At 43.9% G+C, this 24,001-nt stretch overlaps 2 protein-coding genes across 2 annotated transcripts in view; both read right to left on the bottom strand.

The window, feature by feature from the left end:
• Window positions 1-1,737: 1,737 nt before the first annotated feature.
• Window positions 1,738-7,239, bottom strand: NMB (neuromedin B). The gene is made up of 3 exons (XM_070762341.1): window positions 7,020-7,239; window positions 4,394-4,611; window positions 1,738-1,869 (listed from the first exon to the last, which is right to left on the bottom strand). The coding sequence occupies exons 1-3, from the start codon at window positions 7,165-7,167 to the stop codon at window positions 1,828-1,830; spliced, it is 408 nt and encodes a 135-aa protein (XP_070618442.1). The 5' UTR covers window positions 7,168-7,239; the 3' UTR covers window positions 1,738-1,827.
• Window positions 7,240-18,061: 10,822 nt separating this feature from the next.
• Window positions 18,062-24,001, bottom strand: part of SEC11A (SEC11 homolog A, signal peptidase complex subunit) — a 10,099-nt gene continuing 4,159 nt past the window's right edge. Inside the window, 3 exon segments of the mRNA XM_070763178.1 lie at window positions 18,062-18,293; window positions 19,469-19,526; window positions 21,319-21,438. Of these exon segments, the coding sequence (XP_070619279.1) occupies window positions 18,243-18,293; window positions 19,469-19,526; window positions 21,319-21,438 (229 nt within the window). The 3' untranslated portion in view covers window positions 18,062-18,242.

Below are 24,001 nucleotides of genomic sequence, written 5' to 3'. Positions count from 1 at the left end.
AGGTTCGCCATCACTGCTCTATGACCTGACTTCATCTGGCTATGGGGTTTCTCTTGAAGTAAATACCTTTTTACAAACCTTTTTTCCTTGGTGGGTTGCATTTACCCAAAAGGAGCAAAGAATCCAGAGTCTCAGCTAACGAAGGAATAAAGACGAACTGGCGTTTAGTCATCTCTTCTGTTAGTTTCTTCAGCAAATTGCAAATCTTATTTCATTGACCTCACACCAAAGATTTGGAAAAAGCTAACAAGCACAGCTAGGCAATCTTTTGAGTTCTTCAACGTCTCACTACAATGATGCTTGGAGTGTTGATGCTTATTACAGGATGTACCTGTGCAATCTCTACCTTGGTTTCCGACGCAAAAAAGGGCAACAAGAATGATCAAGGAAATGGAGCCCCTCCCTTATGAAACCAGGTTGCAACGCCTTGGTCTCTTCAGCCTTGAAAGACGGCGTTGAAGGGGTGACTTGATCAAAGGGTATAAAATCATGCCTGGGATAGAAAAGGTGGATAGAGAAAAATTCTTTTCTCTCTCTCACACAATGCTAGGATGAGGGGGCACTCCCTAAAGCTCATAGGGGCGACCTTTGAAAAATGTTCGGAAACTTCAGATCATGCAGAATGCAGCTGCGAGAGCAATCATGGGCTTTCCCAAATATGCCCATGTCACACCAACACTCCGCAGTCTGCATTGGTTGGTGATCAATTTCCGGGCACAATTCAAAGTGTTGGTTATGACCTATAAAGCCCTTCATGACATCGGACCAGAATATCTCCGGGACCGCCTTCTGCTGCACGAATCCCAGCGACCAATTAGGTCCCACAGAGTCGGCCTTCTCCGGGTCCCGTCAACTAAACAATGTCGGTTGGCGGGCCCCAGGGGAAGAGCCTTCTCTGTGGTGGCCCCGACTCTCTGGAACCAGCTCCCTCCAGAGATTAGAACTGCCCCTACCCTCCTTGCCTTTCGTAAACTTCTCAAAACCCACCTGTGTTGTCAGGCATGGGGGAATTGAAACATCTCCCCCGGGCCTATATATTTTATGTATGGTATGTTTGTAGGTATGTCTGCTTAAAAATGGGTTTTTTTAACTATTTTAAATTTTAAATTGTATATTATTAGATTTGTTATGACTTGTTTTATTGTGTTGTGAGCCGCCCCGAGTCCACGGAAAGGGGCAGCATACAAATCTAATAAATAATAATAATAATAATAATAATAATAATAAGTAAGAAGGTGAGGACAAATCAAGGGAAATATTTCTTCACCCAGAGGGTCATTGGTTTATGGAATTCACTTCCAGAAGAGGTTGTGACAGCTGTCAGCCTGGATAGCTTCAAGGCAGGATGAGACAGATTCATGGATGCCAAGTGTATCATAGGTGGTTATAGAAACGGATGTCCAAGTGCCGCCTCTATGTTGGTTGAGGCAGGCAGGATTCCCTTGAGTACCATTTGTTGGGGTCAAGAGAAAGGGAGGGTCTTGCCTTCTCCTTCTGCTCAAGATCCCCATGGACAATTGGTGGGCCACTGTGTGACACAGAATGCTGGACTCGATGGGCTTTGGCCTGATTTAGCAGGGCTCTTCTTGTGTTTTTATGTTCTAATGTGTAAAGATGGGCCTTTATGGACAATGGTGTTCTCTCCCCTTTCCATCCCTCCCTCCTCCGCCCCCCAGCAACCATAGCACATGGAACTGGTAGGAGCTTTCTGTGTTTTTCGCACAGAATTCCATCTTTTTATTTTTTATTTTTACATCAGATTGAGAAGTGTCTCCAGGAAACACCTCCTCCTTCCTTCCACAGTTTGTCTTCCTGGGTTCTTTGCCGTTAAACGTATTTCGAAAGCAACTTCATTAATGTTGGCATTTCCTGCAATGGGAATTAGAAAGAGACAAATTAGCGGCGTGCCTAGCATATTAACCCAGTGGTGAAATCCAATTTTTTAAACTACTGGTTCTGTGGGCGTGGCTTGGTGGGCATGGCGTGATTGGTGGGTTTGGTTTGGTGGATGTGGTTTGGTGGCCGTGGCAGGGGAAAGGTATTTCAAAATCTCCATTCCCACCCAGCCAGACGTGGTATTTGCCACTTCTGCGAACTACTCAAAATTTCCACTACTGGTTCTTTGAACTACTCAAAATCTTTGCTACTGGTTATCTGAACTACTCAAACCACTACTGGTTCTCTGAAGTAACCAACAATTCCACTACTGGTTCTCGGAACTACTCAAAATCTTTGCTACTGGTTATCTGAACTACTCAAAATTTCCACCACTGGTTCTCTGAACTACTCAAAAATTCCACTACTGGTTCTCTGAAGTATCCCAAAATTCCACTACTGGTTCTCTGAACTACTCAAAATTTCCACTACTGGTTCTCTGAACTACTCAAAATTTCCACTACTGGTTCTCTGAACTACTCAAAATTTCCACTACTGGTTCTCTGAACTACTCAAAATTTCCACTACTGGTTCTCTGAAGTACCCCAAAATTCCACTACTGGTTCTCTGAACTACTCAAAATTTCCACTACTGGTTCTCTGAACTACTCAAAAATTCCACTACTGGTTCTCTGAAGTACCCCAAAATTCCACTACTGGTTCTCTGAACTACTCAAAATTTCCACTACTGGTTCTCTGAACTACTCAAAATTTCCACTACTGGTTCTCTGAAGTACCCCAAAATTCCACTACCGGTTCTCCGAACTACTCAAAATTTCCACTACTGTTTCTCCAGAACCTGTCAGAACCTGCTGGATTTCATCCCTGTATTAACCACATCTGGTGGGCCCAAAGAGGCTCTTGTTGCTGGAGGAACCGAAGTGGGATTTCCATCTTGGTTTCTTTGTGGCCTCCTCCCAAATCAGGTCAAAAGAAAGGGTTTTTATACAACACACAGATCCAGCCTCCATTGGACAAGAGCGGTAAACAAAGAAGGAAATCCATAGCAGTGAATCAATGTGAGATGAAACAATTGGGGATTTACCATTTAAAAGAGCATGAGGATATATGGCCTAGGGCTAAAATAGAAGAGGGAAATGTGATTTACGTTTTGCTCTGCTGAAAACTCCTGGTTCATCTTTAGAAAGAACGAGTAAAATGGTTGGCTGAAAAAAAAATGGGGAAGAGTGGTTCTTATCTAATGAACCAATATATCATCCAGTATTTCATTCAGGGTCATGGCGATTAGAAACTCCACCTCATTTGGGGGAATAATCAACCCTCAACCTCTTCCAAAATTCCTGCAAAGCTCCCCGCCTGTTTCTTTTCAGCCAGTTCCACTAGGAACAAGCTCTAGCATGAAGCTTAAGGAAAACAAAAGATACACTTAAGAGATTTGCGTTAGTCTCATAGTTGGGCAATTTTTTTGCTTATGAAGAGTTGGAGGAGGGGAAGAAGGAAGAGGAGGAGGGGGGAGAAGAAGAAAAAGAAGAGGAGGAGGAGGGAGAGGGAGAGGGGGGAGGAGGGGGAGGAGGAGAGGAAGAGGAGGAAGAGGAGGAAGAGGACAAAGAGGAAGAAGAAGAAAGAAGGAGAAGAAGAAGGAGGAGGAGGAGGAGGAGGAGGAGGAGGAGGAGGAGGAGAAAGCCAATCTAGATGCTAGGAGGAGGAGAAAAAGAAGAGGAGAGGAGGAAGAGGAGGAAGAGGACAAAGAGGAAGAAGAAGAAAGAAGGAGAAGAAGGAGGAAGGAGAAGGAGGAAGAAGAAGAAGAAGAAGAAGAAGAAGAAGAAGAAGAAGAAGAAGAAGAAGAAGAAAGCCAATCTAGATGCTAGGTGGAGGAGGAGAAGAAGAAGAGGAGAGGACAAAGAGGACAAAGAGGACAAAGAAGAAGAAGAAGAAGAAGAGGACAAAGAAGAAGAAAGAAGAAGAAGAAGAAGAAGAAGAAGAAGAAGAAGAAGAAGAAGAAGAAGAAGAAGAAGAAGAAGAAGAAGAAAGCCAATCTAGATGCTGGGCCAATAATGACCCAACTGGAGGTAGCTGGTCAAATACCAGCCTTCCAGCATTTTTCATAGTAGTCAATCAGTCCAGTAGTGAAATCCATTTTTTTTTACTACCAGTTCTGTGGGTGTGGGTTGGTGGGCATGGTGTAGCTTGGTGGCCGTGGCAGGGGAAGGATACTGCGAAATCCCCATCCCCTCCCCACTCTGGGACCTGCCAGAGGTGATATTTGCCAGTTCTCCAAACTACTCAAAATTTCCACTACCGGTTCAAAAGAACATGTTAGAACCTGCTGGATTCCACCCCAATCATCTCCCTGAGAAAGGGCCTGGTTGGGGGGAGACCTACGAGAAACATGCCATGAAGGAAGCTACACAGAGTAAATAAGGGTGGGCATCATGACAAGCGCTATGGACCCCTAGCAATTGCACATTCCTTCCCAGAGGAAACTGGAAGGATCTCACCTGCCCTTCAGGATCCTGTTTGCTTTGGTTCTCCTCCAGCAGCTTTTGTTGCAGAAGGATTTCCAGAAGTTCTCTGGTCAATAGGTCCTTCATACTGTCTATGATGCTTGTGATTGCTGGGCTGAAGGTTCTGGGGCTACGATTGAACTCTGCTCTTTCCGAGGACGATGAGCGGAGAGGGATGGGGCTCAGGGGACTCTTCTTCCCCATGAAATGCCCTGGAATGATACGCATAGAATTGGTAAATCAAATGTCCGGTTCGTCAGCTTAATTTCTTGCTGGTGTTATGAACATCCTTTTATTTGTGTTGGCATTTTGGAGTCTACCAATACAGTTGTTCTACAGCTAAAGAGAATCCCCCCCTCTACTTCCTTCCTTCCTTCCTTTCCTTCTTTCCTTCCTTCTGAAGCTAAGTAGATTTTTCCTTCCTTCCTTCCTTCCTCTACTTCCTTCCTTCTTTCTTTCCTTTCTTCTGAAGCTAAGTAGATTTTTCCTTCCTTCCTTCCTTCCTCTACTTCCTTCCTTCCTTCTTTCCTTCCTTCTTTCTTCCCTTTCTTCTGAAGCTAAGTAGATTTGTCCTTCCTTCCTTCCTTCCATCCATCCTTCCTTCTTTCTTTCCTTCCTTCTTTCTTTCCTTTCTTCTGAAGCTAAGTAGATTTGTCCTTCCTTCCTTCCTTCCTTCCTTCCATCCTTCCTTCCTTCCTTCCTTCTTTCTTTCCTTCTTTTTGAAGCTAAGTAGATTTTTCCTTCCTTCCTTCCTTCCTTCCTTCCTCTACTTCCTTCCTTCCTTTCCTTCCTTCTTTCTTTCCTTCCTTCTGAAGCTAAGTAGATTTTTCCTTCCTTCCTTCCTTCCTCTACTTCCTTCCTTCTTTCTTTCCTTCCTTCTTTCTTTCCTTTCTTCTGAAGCTAAGTAGATTTGTCCTTCCTTCCTTCCTTCCATCCTTCCTTCTTTCTTTCCTTCTTTTTGAAGCTAAGTAGATTTTTCCTTCCTTCCTTTCTTCCTTCCTCTACTTCCTTCCTTCTTTCTTTCCTTTCTTCTGAAGCTAAGTAGATTTGTCCTTCCTTCCTTCCTTCCTCTACTTCCTTCCTTCTTTCTTTCCTTCCTTCTGAAGCTAAATAGATTTTTCCTTCCTTCCTTCCTCTACTTCCTTCCTTCTTTCCTTCCTTCTTTCTTTCCTTTCTTCTGAAGCTAAGTAGATTTGTCCTTCCTTCCATCCTTCCTTCTTTCCTTCCTTCTTTCTTTCCTTCTTTTTGAAGCTAAGTAGATTTTTCCTTCCTTCCTTCCTTCCTTCCTCTACTTCCTTCCTTCTTTCTTTCCTTTCTTCTGAAGCTAAGTAGATTTGTCCTTCCTTCCTTCCTTCCTTCCTTCCTCTACTTCCTTCCTTCTTTCTTTCCTTTCTTCTGAAGCTAAATAGATTTGTCCTTCCTTCCTTCCTTCCATCTTTCCTTCCTTCCTTCTTTCTTTCCTTCCTTCCGAAGCTAAGTAGATTTTTTTCTTCCTTCCTTCCTTCCTTCCCTTCCCTTCCCTCCCATCTCTCCCTCCTTCCCTTCCTCCCTTCCCTAAAGAGAATTTCTCCTCCCTTAGTCACTCCTTTGCCCTTCCCTTCTCTTTAATCCTTTGTTTCTCTCTCTCCATCCAGCAAAACAGGATTGCTGCTTATTAATCAGATAGGAACAGCATTTAGCTAACTCAACTAAAGGACGGATCCAACCATTCAACCACGATTAAATTTGGAGGCACCGAGGAAGAAACCCGCGTTCCATCTATTCCCTGGCATTGATTTAAAAGGAGGATTGCACATTCAGGAGTAAAATTATTGGCGTGCCCATTTTAAAAAGAACGGAGAACCCCCCCTCCCCGTGCTCCTGAAAAATACCTGCTGCTGTTTCCCTCCCCTAAGGAAGCAGGTTGATAAATTCAGAGTCAACCTGACTCTGAATTGATCCATTCAACACGTGAAATAAATTCAGGTTGAATTTATCAATCTAACCTGACTGATAGGACAAAAGCTTTTCCTTTCAGTCAGGCTGGAGTCAAAAGATATTCCAGGTTTTAGCCCCTACCCCACCCATGTCAATAATAGGCAATCAATTAATTTTTTTCCTATCTCAAAACTCCCCAGGGCTTCGCTTGAGGAGCTGTCCACCTTTCCGGGTGCTGAAATCCCCCGCTTCTAATAACTCCGCCGCCCCCACCCCAAAGGGGCAACGAAGGGAGGGGGCATTCAACGGAGCCCCGGCGCTCTTAAGAAAGGCAAAAGGATGCCAAACCCTTGAAATAGCGAGAAAAAAACCAGCATCTTGGCCACCCCGTGAGCCGCACAAGCTCCAGGAAAGCGGCGAACGGAGCTCAACTTCGTGCGAGGCTAGGCGGTGAGCCTAAAGGACCGTTCGCAAGTCTTCCTTGGTTCTCATGACCTGTCCTACGAGATTTAGGGGGTACCCCGGCTGATCTCCTAGAGCCCCCCCGACCTCCCACCCGCGGGGCCGGACCCGTCATTGTCCAGAGCGCGTTGGAGAGCTATTGGGGATGCTTTGATCCTCTTGGATTAAAAGCAAGGAGCCGCGCTGTCCTTGGAAGGTGCGGGGGGCTGTTGGACGGGGAGGACGAGCAGGGGAGGCGTACCTGTGGCCCAGAGGTTCTCCCTCAGCCGGATGGGCCCGTTCCTCTTCTCGGCGGGCGAAGGCGAGACGGCGAGGGCGGCGAAGAGGAGCAAGAAAGCCACGCCGCCCACCCGCAGGCTGCGGCTCCTGCCTTGTGCGCCTCTGGCCATGGCTCGACGGAGGAGGGACGCCCTGCCGGGTCTCGTCTCGCCACCGGGGGGCGCTTTTCCTGCCCTGCTCGTCTCGGGTCGCCGCCGTCTCCTCCCTCGGCTCCCGTCCCCGCTTTAAGTAGCCCGGCAGCAGGGGCGGGGACTGCCGCCCCGCCACGTCTTGGAGTGCACGGGGGAGACCGTCGGCAAGGACCTGTGGAGCCTCGAAAGGAGGGAAGGAAGAGGGAGAAGGGAAGGGAGGAGAGGGTGAGGAAGGGAAGAAGGGAAGAAGGAGAGAGAAAGGAGGGAAGGAGAAAGGAATAGAAGGGGTGAAGAAGGTAGGAAGGGAGAAGAAAGGAAGGGAAGAAGGGAGGGAGGAGAGAAAAGCGAAGGGAGAGGGAAGAGAGAGAAAGGAAGGAGGGAAGAAGGAGGGAGGAAAGAGAAAGAAAGAAAGAAAGGGACGGGAAAAAGAAAAGGGAAGGAGGGAAGAAGATAGGAAGGAAGGAGAAAGGAAGGAAAGAAGGGAGGAAGGAGAGAAAAAGGAAGGAGGGAAGAAGGGAGGAAGGAAGAAAAGGAAAGGAGGGAGGAAGGGAGAAGGAAAGCAGAGAGAAAGGCTGAGAAGGAGGGAAGGGAGGAAGGAAGGAAGGGAAGTGGTATTCTAAACAATATTGGATCACCGCTCTCCAAAATCTGACTCTCTTGTAAATGTCCATCTTGGCATCAACAAAAGAAGAGTGCCTCTGAGCATATACAGAACAACTAGCATTAGCATTTAGACTTATATACTGCTTCATAGTGCTTTTTACAGAAGGACACCCCCACTGTAAACGTTTGACTGGTCAGACTGTAAAAATATGTTCCAAGGCCCCCAAATAGAAGCTGTAGCTCCTAACACCGTGGGAAATTTGTCTTTTCCCAGGGTCTTAGGTGACCCCTGTGAAACGGTTGTTCGACCCCCAAAGGGGACCCAAAGCCCAGGTTGAGAACCACGGCTTCACAGATTGTAGCCAAGCAGAAACTCTTGATGGGTCCCTCTAGCTGAGCTCAAATCAAGAGAGAGGGGGCATCAGTAACTCCTCACCATGAAAACTTCATTTTGGAGGGTGCTCCATCGCGGGGAGTTTCCAAAAATACATTGGACAAGCCCTTGACTGGGGTGGTATAAAGCTCCTGCCTTGAGCAGGGAATGGGACTAGATGATCTCTAGACTCCCGTCAGCCCTAGGAATCCATGTTATAATCAATAAATTGCCCCTCAAAAGCCACTTCATTGTTTTTGCAGCAACCAATTAATATGCTCCAATCAGTGAAGGGTTGCCAAAAATTTTACTACCACACCGTGGCCGTGGTTTATGCAGGGTGCCCTGCATTTTCTTTCAACATCTTAGGTTAGGTCCCACAGAGTTGGCCTTCTCCGGGTCCCGTCGACAAAACAATGCCGTCTGGCGGGACCCAGGGGAAGAGCCTTCTCTGTGGCGGCCCCAGCCCTCTGAAATCCACTCCCCCTGGAGATTAGAACTGCCCCCACCCTCCTTGCCTTTTGCAAGCTCCTAAAAACCCACCTCTGCTGCCAGGCATGGAGAAATTGATGTCCCCTCGGCCGTCCCGTTTTATGTATGGTTTGTTTGGGTTGTATGATAATAATAATAATAATTTATTAGATTTGTATGCCGCCCCCCTCCGAAGACTCAGGGCGGCCCACAGTGATAAAAACAATATTATAGTGGCACAAATCTAATATTAAAAGAAATAACTAAAACCCTATCATATTAAAACCAGACACCCCATACATACCAAACATAAATTATAAGGAGCCTGGGGGAAAGATGTCTCAAATCCCCCATGCCTGGCAGTATAGGTGGGTTTTAAGGAGTTTACGGAAGACAAGGAGGGTGGGAGCAGTTCTAATCTCCGGGGGGAGTTGATTCCAGAGGGCCGGGGCCGCCACAGAGAAGGCTCTTCCTCTGGGGCCCGCCAGATGACATTGTTTAGTCGACGGGACCTGGAGAAGGACAACTCTGTGGGACCTTATCGGTCGCTTGGATTTGTGTGGTAGCAGGCGGTTCCGGAGGTACCAACACTTTGAATTGTGACCAGAAACTGATCGGCAGCCAATGCAGGCCACGGAGTGTTGTAGATACGTGGGCGAATCTGATTGTTTTTAAATTAAGGGTTTTAACTGTTCTGTTTTTAATCATTGGATTTGTATTGTGTACTATTGTTGTGAGCCGCTCCGAGTCTTCGGAGAGGGGCTACATACAAATCTAATAATAATAATAATAATAATAATAAATGCTCCAATCAGTGAAGGGCTGCCAAAATTTTTACTACCACACTGTGGACGTGGCTTATGCATTTTCTTTCAACATCTTTCAGTGCAAATTGGGGGCTCTGGGGTGGAGCTCCATTTTTGCTACCCACTGCGTTGTCGTCATCGTCGTCCGTCTCCCCCCCCCCCCGGTCTGGGCAACAACAGCCCACCCCTGCTTATTACTTATTTATTTATTTTTTATTTATTTATTTATTTTGTCCAATACATAATACACATTGAAGAGAAAGATATGTAATAATATAAGTGAAGAAAAGAATAGAAGAAAAGATATAAAAGTATAGGTGAACATATTTGAAAGGAAGAAAAGATAAATGAGATAACGAGAGACAATTGGACAGGGGACGGAAGGCACACTGGTGCCCCTTACTGACCTCTAGGGAGCGCTCCTTACTGACCTCTAGGGAGCGCTCTTTCCAGACAATTAAATTCCACGTGAGGCTTCAGAAGCGATGCCTGGGGCCTAACTTCGCTCTGATTTTTTAAAAGCTGCCAAATTGCACAAAGAGCGAACAACGCAAGAGGGCATTATCCGTTCTTAAAACGGTGTTCTGGAAGCCAGGGATTGTTCAGCGTGGGTTTGCAGGGTGTAGAAGAGGATTAAATCCCTTCTTTTGACTGTCGGAAGTGGCTTAGCCCGCATCAAAGAAGGCCAAGCCCCCTCATCTCCCGGAGGATTAGAGGGAGGAGGGAGGGGGATGAAGGGACCCCAGTTTTGGCAGCTAAAGCAAACCCAGACTTCTAGTCCTGGATTATTATTTTTTTTAGAGCCGGAGGGTGGTGCAGCGGTTAGAGTGCAGCACTGCAGGCTACTTCAGCTAACTGCTAGCTGTAGTTCAGCAGTTCAAATCTCACCGCCGGCTCCAGGTTGACTCAGCTTTCCATCCTTCCGAGGTGGATAAAATGGGGACCCAAACTGTTGGGGTGGGGGTGGGGGGCAATAGGCTGATTCTGTAAACTGTTTAGAGAGGACTGTAAAAGTGCTGTGAAGCGGTATTTTCTTCTTCTTCTTCTTCTTCTTCTTCTTCTTCTTCCTTCTTCTTCTTCTTCTTCCTTCTTCTTCCTTCTTTTTCTTCTTCCTTCGTCCTTCTACTTCTTCTTCTTCCTTCTTCTTCCTTCGTCCTTCTTCTTCATCTTCCTTCTTCTTCTTCTTCCTTTTTCTTCTTCCTTCTTCTTCTTCTTCTTCCTTCGTCCTTCTTCTTCTTCCTTCTTCTTCTTCCTTCTTCTTCCTTCTTCTTCTTCTTCTTCTTCTTCTTCTTCTTCCTTCTTCTTCCTTCTTCTTCCTTCTTCCTTCTTCTTCTTCCTTCTTCTTCTTCCTTCTTCTTCTTCTTCCTTCTTCTTCTTCTTCTTCCTTCTTCTTCTTCCTTCTTCTTCCTTCTTTTTCTTCTTCCTTCTTCCTTCTTCTTCCTTCGTCCTTCTACTTCTTCTTCTTCCTTCTTCTTCCTTCCTCCTCCTTCTTCTTCCTCCTCCTCCTCCTCCTTCTTCTTCCTTCTTCTTCCTTCGTCCTTCTTCTTCATCTTCCTTCTTCTTCTTCTTCCTTTTTCTTCTTCCTTCTTCTTCTTCTTCTTCTTCCTTCGTCCTTCTTCTTCCTTCTTCTTCTTCCTTCATCCTTCTTCTTCTTCCTTCTTCTTCTTCCTTCTTCTTCTTCTTCTTCTTCCTTCTTCTTCCTTCTTCCTTCTTCTTCTTCCTTCTTCTTCGTCTTCTTCTTCTTCTTCCTTCTTCTTCGTCTTCTTCTTCTTCCTTCTTCTTCCTTCTTCTTCCTTCGTCCTTCTTCTTCTTCCTTCTTCTTCTTCTTCTTCTTCCTTCTTCTTCCTTCTTCTTCCTTCGTCCTTCTTCTTCTTCCTTCTTCTTCTTCCTTCTTCTTCTTCTTCCTTCTTCTTCCTTCTTCCTTCTTCTTCTTCCTTCTTCTTCCTTCTTTTTCTTCTTCCTTCTTCCTTCTTCTTCCTTCGTCCTTCTACTTCTTCTTCTTCCTTCTTCTTCCTTCCTCCTCCTTCTTCCTCCTCCTCCTCCTCCTTCTTCTTCCTTCTTCTTCCTTCGTCCTTCTTCTTCATCTTCCTTCTTCTTCCTTCGTCCTTCTTCTTCTTCCTTCTTCTTCTTCCTTCATCCTTCTTCTTCTTCCTTCTTCTTCTTCCTTCTTCTTCTTCTTCTTCTTCCTTCTTCTTCCTTCTTCTTCCTTCTTCCTTCTTCTTCTTCCTTCTTCTTCGTCTTCTTCTTCTTCTTCCTTCTTCTTCGTCTTCTTCTTCTTCCTTCTTCTTCGTCTTCTTCTTCCTTTGTCCTTCTTCTTCTTCCTTCTTCTTCTTCCTTCTTCTTCCTCTTCTTCTTCCTTCGTCCTTCTTCTTCTTCTTCCTTCTTCTTCTTCCTTCTTCGTCCTTCTTCTTCTTCCTTCGTCCTTCTTCTTCCTTCGTCCTTCTTCTTCCTTCGTCCTTCTTCTTCCTTCGTCCTTCTTCTTCCTTCGTCCTTCTTCCTCTTCTTCCTTCTTCTTCTTCCTTCGTCCTTCTTCCTCCTTCTTATTCTTCTTCCTTCTTCCTCTTCTTCCTCCTCCTCCTCCTCCTCTTCTTCTTCTTCCTCCTCCTCTTCTCCTTCTTCTTTTCTTCTTCTTCTTATTATTTCAACAATACAACACAGCAAACGAGATCACTATGCTGGATTTCGTATTTCATCACCAGTCGGGCGCTTCCCAAGCACCTAGGACTGCGTGATGTAGCGGCGAATTATGTTTGCCGATCCCAGTAAAGCGGCCTTTTGCAATTGACAGATGGAGATTTTGTCAATTCCGATGGTTTTCAAATGGCCGCTGAGATCCTTTGGCCCTGCGCCCAGCGTGCCAAGTACCACTACGACCACTTTCACGGGCTTATGCCAGAGTCGTTGCAGCTCGATTTTTAGATCTTCATATTTCACTAATTTCTTTATTATTGTTGTTGTTGTTATTGTTATGTTATTGTTATTATTTAGATTTGTATGCCTCGGGGTGGCTCACAGGATACAATATAAAGCAGTGAATATAAAAACAAATCTAATTAATTAAAAAATCATGTAAGCTAAAAACCCAGTATATTAAAATTAACACACATCGTTATCCAATCATAAATGTATATCCTATTTTGCACCTATTTTATACTGCTCTTCATCAGTCTGTTTTTCTTCATTTCTTTACACTCCCCTCCGTCTATCTCCCTCTCCTCCTTCTATCTTCTTTCTCCTTCTCTCACTTCCTACTTCCCTCCACTCTCTTCTCCCTTCTTCTGTCTACTTCCTCTTTACCTTTTCCTGAGTGATTCTTATCCTAGTTCATCCCATATTTAACAGACTGATAACATATTCCGATACGTTTTTAAGATGTTGGTGTCTTTCTTTTTTTTCTTTCTTTCCTTCTTCTCTTCCTTCCTGCCTCCTCCCTCCCTTTACTCCCTCCTCTCCCTCCCTCCTTTCCTTCCTTTTTTTCTTCTCTCCCTTTTCTTTCCTTCTTCTCTTCCTTCCTTCCTGCCTCCTCCCTCCCTCCATCCTTTCTTTCCTTTTTTGTCTTTCTTTCTTTCCTTTCTTTTTCCTTCCTTCCCTTCCTTTTCTTTTTCCTCCCTCCCTCTTCCTTCCTTCCTTCCATCCATCCATCCATCCATCTTCTTTTTTCTTCTCTACCCACTCACGCTTTTTGACACCTTCCTTCCTTCATTCATTCCTTTCTCCTCTTTCTTTCTTTCTCTCTTCCTTCCTTCCTTTTTTCTTCTCTACCCACTCACTCTTGTTGACACCTCCCTCCCTCTCTCTCTCTCTCTCCCTCCCTTCTTGAGATTTGCATGCAGCCCATTCCCAAAGGACTCTGGGTGGCTTACAACAATTAAAAAAATAATATAAGAGTTTAAAATTCCATTAGTACAGTTATGTCATGCAATCTTACTATGGCTGAGTCAAAACAGGTTCTGCCCTACATCTTAGAAGTGAAATGGGTGTGGAAAGATGTAGAGGCAGGGTGGGAGGGGTAGGGGGGATGCGTTTTAATGCTTTTTGCAAAAAAACACCCCAAACCATTAACATTCAGCCATTTCTTGAGGGCCAACACCTCTTTTCACAGCAATTAGCTGCCCCTTGTGCATTAAAAAAACGATAGCAGCTTTTCCATTTAATGCTGCAAAGGTGTTGATTAACAACATTTGCATTCGAGCCAAGAATTATTATTATTTTTAATTGCAGACACAAAGGAAAATAGGCACCTCTGGAATTTGGAAGAGGGAAAGACACGTTTACCGTATTTTTTTGGAGTATAAGATTTTTATTAATATTTTATTAACATTTATAAATATAAACATTTAAATATGTTAAAGGGTTAAATAAGGTCCAGGAGGGAAGTGTTTTTAATAGGAAAGTGAACACAAGAACAAGGGGGCCCAATCTGAGGTTAGTTGGCTGTATCATTAACTCTTGTTCTGAATCCAAGGAGGAGCTAGATAATTGATCTCCTTCTGAGCTGTCTGCCCCACTCTCCTCCTCCCTGTCACTCATGTCTTCTTGGTCAGAGGAGCCTTCATCATCAGATTCCACCGGGGGGAAAAACAGGCCTGCAGCATGTGGATGTCTCCCCCACATCCACAGTCCTTGGGGCAGGAGCTGGGCCAGAGCTAACCACAACACTTACCTCTTCAAAATTTTGGTGCGTCTTACAGTCCGAAAAATATAGTAATAAATGTTAACACAGACCACCATTCAGCCTCTAACCAGCTGACTCCACCAGGGTGTTGTCAATAAAAATAAAATCCTGACAAGTCCAGGGAGCAGATTTTTTGATTTGTCTTCAGGTCAGCTGTGAGGATTGGGGAGGTGGGTGGAGAAATATCTTACAGGGGATGATGGATATTTATTGCCGCACAAATCCCAGCGGCCGATTAGGTCCCACAGAGTTGTCCTTCTCCAGGTCCCGTCGACCAGACAATATCTGGCGGGACCCAGGGGAAGAGCCTTCTCTGTGGCAGCCCCACCCTCTGGAATCAGCTCCACCCAGATTCGCATTGCCTCCACCCTCCTCGCCTTCCGCAAGAGTCTTAAGTCTTGCCTATGTCGCCAGGCATGGGGCAGCTAGATCATGCCCCCTCCCTCGCTATTTGGTGGTTCATCTTTTGCAGATTCGCTACTTCACGGGTTTTCAAAGGTGGCTTAAATCCATTGAAAATTTTAAATCCATTGAAAATTCATAAAATTCTTCTCCAGTGCTACTGTACTCTATTAAAGAAACTGGTAGGATATCCCATGTAGTTCCAGCTGAGAAACATTATAGGATGACTGTTTAATGGAGACCTCACCTACAACTGGAGACCTCACCTACAAAAAGATATGGACAAAACTGAACGGGTCCAAAGACGGGCTACAAGAATGGTGGAAGGTCTTAAGCATAAATCGTATCAGGAAAGACTTCATGAACTCCATCTGTATAGTCTGGAGGACAGAAGGAAAAGGGGGGACATGATCGAAACATTTAAATATGTTAAAGGGTTAAATAAGGTCCAGGAGGGAAGTGTTTTTAATAGGAAAGTGAACACAAGAACAAGGGGACATAATCTGAAGTTAGCTGGGGGAAAGATCAAAAGCAACATGAGAAAATATTATTTTACTGAAAGAGTAGTAGATGCTTGGAACAAACTTCCAGCAAACGTGGTTGGTAAATCCACAGTAACTGAATTTAAACATGCCTGGCATAAACATTGTAAGATACAATACAGGAAATAGTATAAGGGCAGACTAGATGGACCAAGAGGTCTTTTTCTGCAGTCAGTCTTCTATGTTTCTATAAATCCACAGTAACTGAATTTAAACATGCCTGGGATAAACATATATCCACCCTAAGATAAAATACAGAAAATAGTATAAGGGCAGACTAGATGGACCATGAGGTCTTTTTCTGCCGTCAGTCTTCTATGTTACTAATGCAAAGGGTGGGTTTTAAAAGTCCAAATACTCGTTAAATAAACTATCTTTCCTCTACTTCATGGAAATTTGTTTTTTACGGGTGGTCTTGGACTTGTTCAATTTTATCAATATCTTTTTGTAGGCAAGGTCTCTAGAAGTGCCGGGGTGGCGCAGCAGGTAGAGTGCTGAACTGCAGGCCACTGAAGCTGACTGTAGATCTGTAGGGCAGCGGTTCAAATCTCATCACCGGCTCAAGGTTGACTCAGCCTTCCATCCTTCCGAGGTGGGTCAAATGAGTACCCGGATTGTGGGGGCCATAGGCTGGCTCTGTTAAAAAGTGCTATTGCTAACATGTTGTAAGCCGCCCTGAGTCTAAGGAGGAGGGCGGCGTAAAAATCGAATAAATAAATAAATAAATAAATGAGTGAGTGAGTGAGTGAATGAATAAATAAGTAAGTAAGTAAGTAAGTAAGTAAGTAAGTAAGTAAGTAAGTGAATGAATGAATAAGTGAGTGAGTGAGTGAGTGAGTGAATGAATGAATAAATAAATAAGTAAGTAAGTAAGTAAGTGAATGAATGAATAAATAAATAAATAAGTAAGTAAGTAAGTAAGTGAATGAATGAATGAATAAGTAAGTGAGTGAGTGAGTGAGTGAGTGAATGAATAAGTAAGTAAGTGAATGAATGAATAAATAAATAAATAAGTAAGTAAGTAAGTGAATGAATGAATGAATGAATAAATAAATAAGTAAGTAAGTAAGTAAGTGAATGAATGAATGAATAAATAAATAAATAAGTAAGTAAGTAAGCAAGCAAGCAAGTAAGTGAATGAATGAATGAATAAATAAATAAATAAAGTGGACACAGTATTCCAAAATTGTAATAAATGAATTGGATGTTATTTGGAAGGCTGACAGCCCAAATATGAGATTCCCTGCTTAGGCGGCGGAATCAATTAACCAGGATCCCACCAGCCACTAACTTCCTGCCCTGACCTAGTTGTGCTGAACGATCCTTTTGAATCAGCGACCATTGAAGGAAAGCGTTGACATCCCCCTCAATGGCAGTCACCCTCGGATAAAATTAATCCACCCACGGGGTTGTGTTTCACTGCGGCTTTGCTAAAAACGGAGGCGGTTTAAGAAAAGGAAAAACAGAACAGAACAAGAGCTTGCATAATCACCAGAGCTAAAAATGCAACGAGAACAGCTACGAGGCTTGGATCTGCATGGTATGTTTGTTTGTAGGTATGATTGGTTTTAAAATAAGGGGTTTTTAGTTGTTGTAGTATTGGATTTACATGCTGTTTTTATTATTGTTGTTAGCCGCCCCAAGTCTACGGAGAGGGGCGGCATACAAATCCAATCAATCAATCAATCAATCAATCAATCAATCAATCAATCTTGAACCGTCTTTCATCCCAAATGGATTGACTCTGCCCCATAGCCCATTGGCGGAAAGGGACATACTGTGGGCCCCCCCTATCTTGGTCAACAATTCCATCTGGCGCAATCCAGGAGAACAGCCTTTCCTGCTGTGGCTCCTCTCCTCTAGATTCTCAACCTGGGGGGTCGGGATCCCTTTGGGGGGGTCAAACGGCCATTTCACAGGGGTCGCCTACGACCCTGGGAAAAGACAAATTTCCCACGGTGATAGGAACTAAAGCGTCTATTCTGGCCCCTTGGAACGTATTTTTATAATCCGACCAATCAGGCATTTACAGTGGGGGTGTCCTTCTGACCTCTGTGTTAACAGTGGGGGTGTCCTTCAAGCTCTGCTGGGAGAATTGGCACTAGACTTATGGTTGGGAGTCACCACAACTCGAGGAACTGTACTAAGGGGGTTTTTTAAGAAAGAAAGAAAGAAGGAAAGAGAGAAAGAAGGAAAGAGAGAAAGAAAGAAGGAAGAAAGAGAGAGAGAAAGAAAGAAAGAAAGAAAGAAGGAAAGAGAGAGAAATAAAGAAGGAAGGAAAGAAGAAAGGCAAGAAAGAAAGAAAGAAAGAAGGAAGGAAGGAAGGAAGGAAGAAAGAGAGAGAGAGAGAGAAAAAAGAAGGAAGGCAAGAACGAAAGAAAAAAAGAAAGAAAGAAGGAAGGAAGGAAAGAGAGAGAGAGAAAGAAGGAAGGAAAGAGAGAAAGAAAGAAAGAATGAAGGAAAGAGAGAGAGAGAAAGAAGGAAGGAAGGAAGGAAGGAAAGAGAAAGAAGGAAGGAAAGAAAGAAAGAAGGAAAGAAAGAGAGAAAGAAAGAAAGAAGGAAGGAAAGAGACAGAGAGAAAGAAAGAAGGAAGAAAGAAGGAAAGAAAGAGAAAGAAAGAAGGAAAGAGAGAAAGAAAGAAGGAAAGAGAGAGAAATAAAGAAGGAAGGAAAGAAGGAAGGCAAGAAAGAAAGAAAAAAAGAAAGAAGGAAGAAAGAGAAAGAAAGAAAGAAGGAAGGAAAGAGAGAAAGAAAGAAAGAATGAAGGAAAGAGAGAGAAAGAAGGAAGGAAGGAAAGAGAAAGAAGGAAAGAAAGAAAGAAAGAAAGAAGGAAAGAAAGAGAGAGAGAAAGAAAGAAGGAAGGAAAGAGAGAGAAAGAAAGAAGGAAGGAAAGAAAGAGAAAGAAAGAAAGAAAGAAAGAAAGAAAGAAAGAAAGAAAGAAAGAAAGAACCGGCAAGCTCAGAAAAAGGTTCAAAAAAAGAGAGAGAAGTTTTTGGCTCAAATTTTTTTGCTGTTTGTTTTAATATAAAAATTCACCAAGGTACAAAAATTGCTTTCAAAATACTGAGATCGACCTGCCTGTGGCACAGCAGTGGTAGAAAACAAAAAAAACAACGCCCAAATCCAGATTAAGCAGCAGCGAAATGAACACACTCCACATCCAGGCCTCTGCCGGTGAGGGGCTCACTCTCGATGGACAAGGACGAACAAGCCCAGGAGGAACAGGACCGTGTACTGGGGAGGAGAAAAGAACGAGAGATAAATATTTGGAGCGTTTCCCCCAAAGGTTTCAAAGGCGATATAGGAATTTCACGGAGATTTTATTTATTATTTATTTATTTTATTACTTAGATTTGTATGCCGCCCCTCTCCGAAGACTCGGGGCGGCTCACAACACGATAGAACAAATCATAAATAATCCAAATAACTTTAAAATATTTAAGATTAAAAAAGAGCCCCATATACTAACAGACACACACACAAGCATACCATGTATAAATTGAACATGCCCGGGAGAGGTGTTTCAATTCCCCCATGCCTGACGGCAAAGGTGGGTTTTAAGGAGTTTACGGAAGGCAGGAAGAGTAGGGGCAGTTCTAATCTCTGGGGGGAGTTGGTTCCAGACAGTCGGTGCCGCCACAGAGAAGGCTCTTCCCCTGGGGCCCGCCAACTGACATTGTTTAGTTGACGGGAACCGGAGAAGGCCCACTCTGTGGGACCTAATCGGTCACTGGGATTCGTGTGGCAGAAGGCGGTCTCGGAGATATTCTGGTCCAATGCCATGAAGGGCTTTATAGGTCATAACCAACACTTTGAATTGTGACCGGAAATTGATTGGCAACCAATGCAGACTGCGGAGTGTTGGTGTGACATGGGCATATCTTGGGAAGCCCATGACTGCTCTCGCAGCTGCATTCTGCACGATCTGAAGTTTCCGAACACTTTTCAAAGGTAGCCCCATGTAGAGAGCATTACAGTAGTCGAACCTCGAGGTGATGAGGGCATGAGTGACTGTGAGCAATGAGTCCCTAGATTCTAATCTTAAGGCATTATTATTGGATTATTATTGTACGCTGTCTTATTATTGCTGTTAGCCGCCCTGAGTCTCCGGAGAGGGGGGGCGGCATACAAATCAAATCAATTTTTGGTTTTAAATGTTCTCTGGCCTTTTTCAACCTCCAATCCATGTCCCAAACTAAACCAAATTCCCAAGACTTAGAAAAACAGTAATCATTTGCACCAAACCATGATTGAGAGCCAATTGCCTGCTCGAATGTGGCTTGGGACATTTCAGCAGGAATTTTGATGAGAGAGACCCTGAAACAACCTCCCCCTCCCCATGCATTGTCAAGAATGGTGGTTTTATTTTGCCAATGCGGCACGTTGTCTCAAGAACCGAAAAGTCCTACCTTGAATTTAGGGTAATCGTTCATTAGGATGGTTACTATTCCAATGTACGGTACAAACCTGAAATGGAAACAAAGTCATTCACTTTAGACACTACTACTGGAGGAAATAATAAAACCTATGGAGGTTTTCCCTCTTCATGGATTACCGCCTTGTTATGGAAAAGGGTTTTGCATAGCTCAATGAAGCTATGAGCTGTGCGGTGCAGGATCACCCAAGACGGGCAGGATGTAGCAGAGAGCTCTGACAAAACATGATCCATTGAAGGAAGAGATATTCAGTTGTCCAGATCATGGTTGTCCCATAGATAGATAGATAGATAGATAGATAGATAGATAGATAGATAGATAGATAGATTAGATAGATAGACAGACTGATAGATAGACAGACAGACAGACAGATAGAACAGATAGATTAGAAGATAGATAGATTAGATAGATAAATAGATAGATAGATACATAGATAGATTAGACAGATAGATAGATAGATTAGATAGATAGATAGACAGACAGATAGATAGACAGATAGAACAGATAGATAGATAGATAGATTAGGTAGATAGATAGATAGATAGACAGATAGATTAGACAGATAGACAGACAGACAGACAGATAGATAGATAGATTAGACAGATATACACATTAGATAGATAGACAGACAGATAGATTAGACAGATAGACAGACATCTCGTCCGCCCTTATGCTATTTCCTGTATTTTATCTTAGGATGGATCTATGTTTCTCCCAGGCATGTTTCAATTCAGTGACTGTGGATTTACCCACCACGTCTGCTGGGAGTTTGTTCCAAGCATCTACTACTCTTTCCGTAAAATAATATTTTCTCACGTTGCTTCTGATCTTTCCCCCAACTAACCTCAGATTGTGTCCCCTTGTTCTTGGGTTCCCTTTCCTACTAAAAACATTATATTGTTTTTTATTATAAGTTATATTGTGCTGTTTAAGGGTTCCCTTTATTTTTTTTTGAGCCGTGTATATGTATTACGTTTATAAAGAAGTTACTGAATCTAGTTGAATCAAGTCACCTGTGAGCTCTTCTGCTTTTGGTTTTGCAACGAACTTTAATAGAGAGGTTATGGCAAGAAGGAATGCTCATTTTTACAATGTCCAACAGCTGGCTGGTGTTGTGGTTCAGCCTGAGGCTGCTCAGGGACCGGCTGTGTCTCTGCTGGCTCCATGCCCGGAGGAGGATGACAGCGAAGAGGAGGGGGCTGAACAGTCGGACGGGGGAGAGGAAAATCAGGAATGGGATGAAGGAGAAGAGCATGAGAGCCCGGGGGGGGGGGGGGGGGGGGGGGCTCTCCCCAGCCAGTAGTTTGGAGTCATTAGGTGATGAAGCTCAAGCCGTCATTGACGTGCGACAGAGACGGTCAGATCAAAGAAAGGAGCAATTAAAGAAGTATTATCAGCACTGAATTAGGAACAGCTGGGTTTGGGTGTGGTCCTCCTTAGCAGCAGGTTTAAAAGGCAGGCAAGCCCTTGAAGCCATGTGGAGTGTTATCAGTTTGGAGTTGCGTTATCCTGTCTTGTTTCTCGGCGTCTCTGTTCCTGGCTTGTGGCCCAGCAGCTTTGGAAGACCCGTGGGAGGTGTAGGTCTGCTATCTACAGCCTCGGCTTGGCAGCAAGAATTCTGTATTGCTGCATGGACTTTTGCCTTCGTGGATATATCTGAAGATACAGCGTTTTCCTGTTTGTAAGGACATTTTCTGTTACCTGTGTTTTTCTTGAATTTTATAAAACTGCCTTTGCCTTTTACCAGTGTGTCTGGCTTCTCCTTTTGGGTTGGTATTGGCTTCCGGAGTGACCCAGACAGAACAGCTGGTAGCCTCACTTACCCTCTCGCTCTTCCAACCACGTCTTTCTTCTCCAACCAGTGCTGCCCTTGTTTGTACAAGCCCCGATCATCCACTGCGTTATTGTCGCCTTTGGTCAAAAACCTGATGTCGCCGTTTTGTCTGGCACGGGGGAAGGAGAAAGATAATTTACTAATGGGCAAAGCAGAATTCAACCACATTGCGAGGAGGAATGAAGAGGCTCAGAGAATAATACAGTGTTCCCTCGATTTTCGCGGGTTCGAACTTTGCGAATAGCCTATACCACGGTTTTTCATAAAATATTAATTAAAAAATACTTCACTTTTTTTCCTATACGTTTTTTCCCACCCAATGACATCATACGTCATAACCAAACTAGTAATTTTTGCAAATAAATAACTTTTTTAATTGTTAATAAATAATTATGTTATAAATATCAGGATTACTAAGTGTCTTATTCAATGGTGAGTACCAGTAATAATGGTGAGTAAATGGTTGTTAAGGGAATGGGAAATGGTAATTTAGGGGTTTAAAGTGTTAAGGGATGGCTTGTGATACTGTCCATAGCCAAAAATGGTGTATTTACTTCCGCATCTCCACTTAGCGGAAATTCGATTTTCGCGGGCGGTCTCGGAACGCATCCCCCACGAAAGTCGAGGGAACACTGTATGTCAACTTACACCAGTAAGCAGGATCAAGCATTTAAAGTGGTTGCGAGAGTGTGGGTGCCTGGGGTTACCGCTCTTTTCAGAGGTGGGTTTCAGCAGGCTTTGAGCAGTTCTGGAGAACCAGTAGAGGAAATTTTGAATAGTTCGGAGAACCGATAAATACCACCTCTGACTACCTCTTCCCCCATCTATTCTCTGCCTCCCAAGTCCCAGCTGATCGGGAGGGAATGTGGATCTTGCAGTATCCTTCCCTTGGAGTGGGGAGGAACTAGGGAATTTATTTATTTTATTTATTAGATTTGTATGCCACCCTTCTCCGAAGAGTCGGGGCGGCTTTTGCAGTATTTTTCACCTGCCACATCGACCAAGCCACACCATGCCCATCAAGTCACGCCCATCAAACTACGCCATGCCTACAGAACTGGTAGTAAAAAAAAAATTGAATTCCACCGCTGCCTCTTTATCCTTCCACAAAGCTAAGCCTGTTTTAGGATCCTAGGCCCAGATATTGATCCCACACCAATCCAAGATTGCAAACATTTGGCAAAGCTAGTTTAAGTTTAGAACCCTCTCTTTCCCTCAAATAACAGCCTTCATGTCAGTTCATCCACATTACTTCTAAACTGTATTAACTGCAGTTTTAACCGTCATTCATTCATTCATTCATTCATTCATTGGATTTGTATGCCGCCCCTCTCCGCAGACTCAGGGTGGCTAACAACAATAATAAACACAACATGTACAATCCAATAATAAACAACAACTAAAAACCCCTATTATAAAACCAAACATACACACAAACATACCATGCATAACTTGTAATGGCCTAGGGGGAAGAGCTATCTCAACTCCCCCATGCCTGGCGGTATAAATGAGTCTTGAGTAGTTTACGAAAGACAGGGAGGGTGGGGGCAGTTCTAATCTCCGGGGGGAGTTGGTTCCAGAGGGCCGGGGCCGCCACAGAGAAGGCTCTTCCCCTGGGGCCCGCCAACTGACATATAACAATAATCCAATACTAAAACAGTTAAAAACCCTTATTATAAAACCAAACATACGTACAGACATACCATGCATAAAATTGTAAAGGCCTAGGGGAAAAGTGTATCTCAGTTCCCACATGCCTGGCGGCAGAGGTGGGTTTTAAGCAGCTTACGAAAGGCAAGGAGGGTGGGGGCAATTCTAATCTCTGGGGGGAGTTGGTTACAGAGGGCCAGGGCCGCCACAGAGAAGGCTCTTCCCGTGGGTCCCGTCAAGCAACATTGTTTGGTTGACGGGACCCAGAGAAGACCCACTCTGTGGGACCTAACTGGTCGCTGGGATTCCTTACTCTTCCAATCATGAGGAAAGGATCCTTGTTTAACTGAACCATGCTTTGTAGCAAATCCTGGTTTGTACGACCCTTCCTAACAAGATGCCACAAATTTTGCTTTGTTTACAAATCTGGCTGTAGAGGTTCATTTAAACCAGAGTTTGAGAATAGCAATTAATATGTCAATAGGAATAGCCATAGGAAAAACCCCAACGGGTATAGTGTATAATATATATTAATTAACAATGTAATTTTTTACTGTTTGCATGTGTTTTTTTGTTTCGTTTTTGTTGTTCTTTTTGTATGTATAAGTTATTTGTATATTATGTAGTTTACTTTCTCTTTTTTGTATTGTTTTTAATGTGCACAAATTAATTAAAAAATATTTTTTTAAAAACAAGAAATAAATAAAAGCAATTTCCAATCCTCCATCGTAAAGCCCTTCATGGCACCGGGCCAGGTTATCTCCGGGACCGCCTTCTGCCGCACGAATCCCAGCGACCAATTAGGTCCCACAGTGTGGGCCTTCTCCGGGTTCCATCAACTAAACAATGTCGTTTGGCGGGACCCAGGGGAAGAGCCTTCTCTGTGGCGGCCCCGGCCCTCTGGAACCAACTCCCCCCAGAGATTAGAATTGCCCCCACCCTTCTTGCCTTTCGTAAGCTTCTTAAAACCCACCTCTGTCGTCAGGCATGGGGGAATTAAGATATTTTTTCCCCCTAGGCTT

The sequence above is a fragment of the Erythrolamprus reginae genome, chromosome 10, assembly GCF_031021105.1.
Source record: "Erythrolamprus reginae isolate rEryReg1 chromosome 10, rEryReg1.hap1, whole genome shotgun sequence".
NCBI classification, from domain to species: domain Eukaryota; kingdom Metazoa; phylum Chordata; class Lepidosauria; order Squamata; family Dipsadidae; genus Erythrolamprus; species Erythrolamprus reginae.
The sequence above is the reverse complement of the archived record's forward strand: the minus strand, read 5'-3'. Positions and strand labels throughout refer to the sequence as shown.

What these genes read in the sequence shown, in the direction of transcription:
- NMB (XM_070762341.1), bottom strand. Translation starts at nt 7,167, where the DNA reads ATGGCCAGAGGCGCACAAGGCAGGAGCCGCAGCCTGCGGGTGGGCGGC. An exon ending in GGAGAACCTCTGGGCCACAG is followed by an intron (nt 4,612 to 7,019) that starts GTACGCCTCCCC and finishes GTATCATTCCAG; the next exon opens with GGCATTTCATGGGGAAGAAG. An exon ending in AACAGGATCCTGAAGGGCAG is followed by an intron (nt 1,870 to 4,393) that starts GTGAGATCCTTC and finishes TTCCCATTGCAG; the next exon opens with GAAATGCCAACATTAATGAA.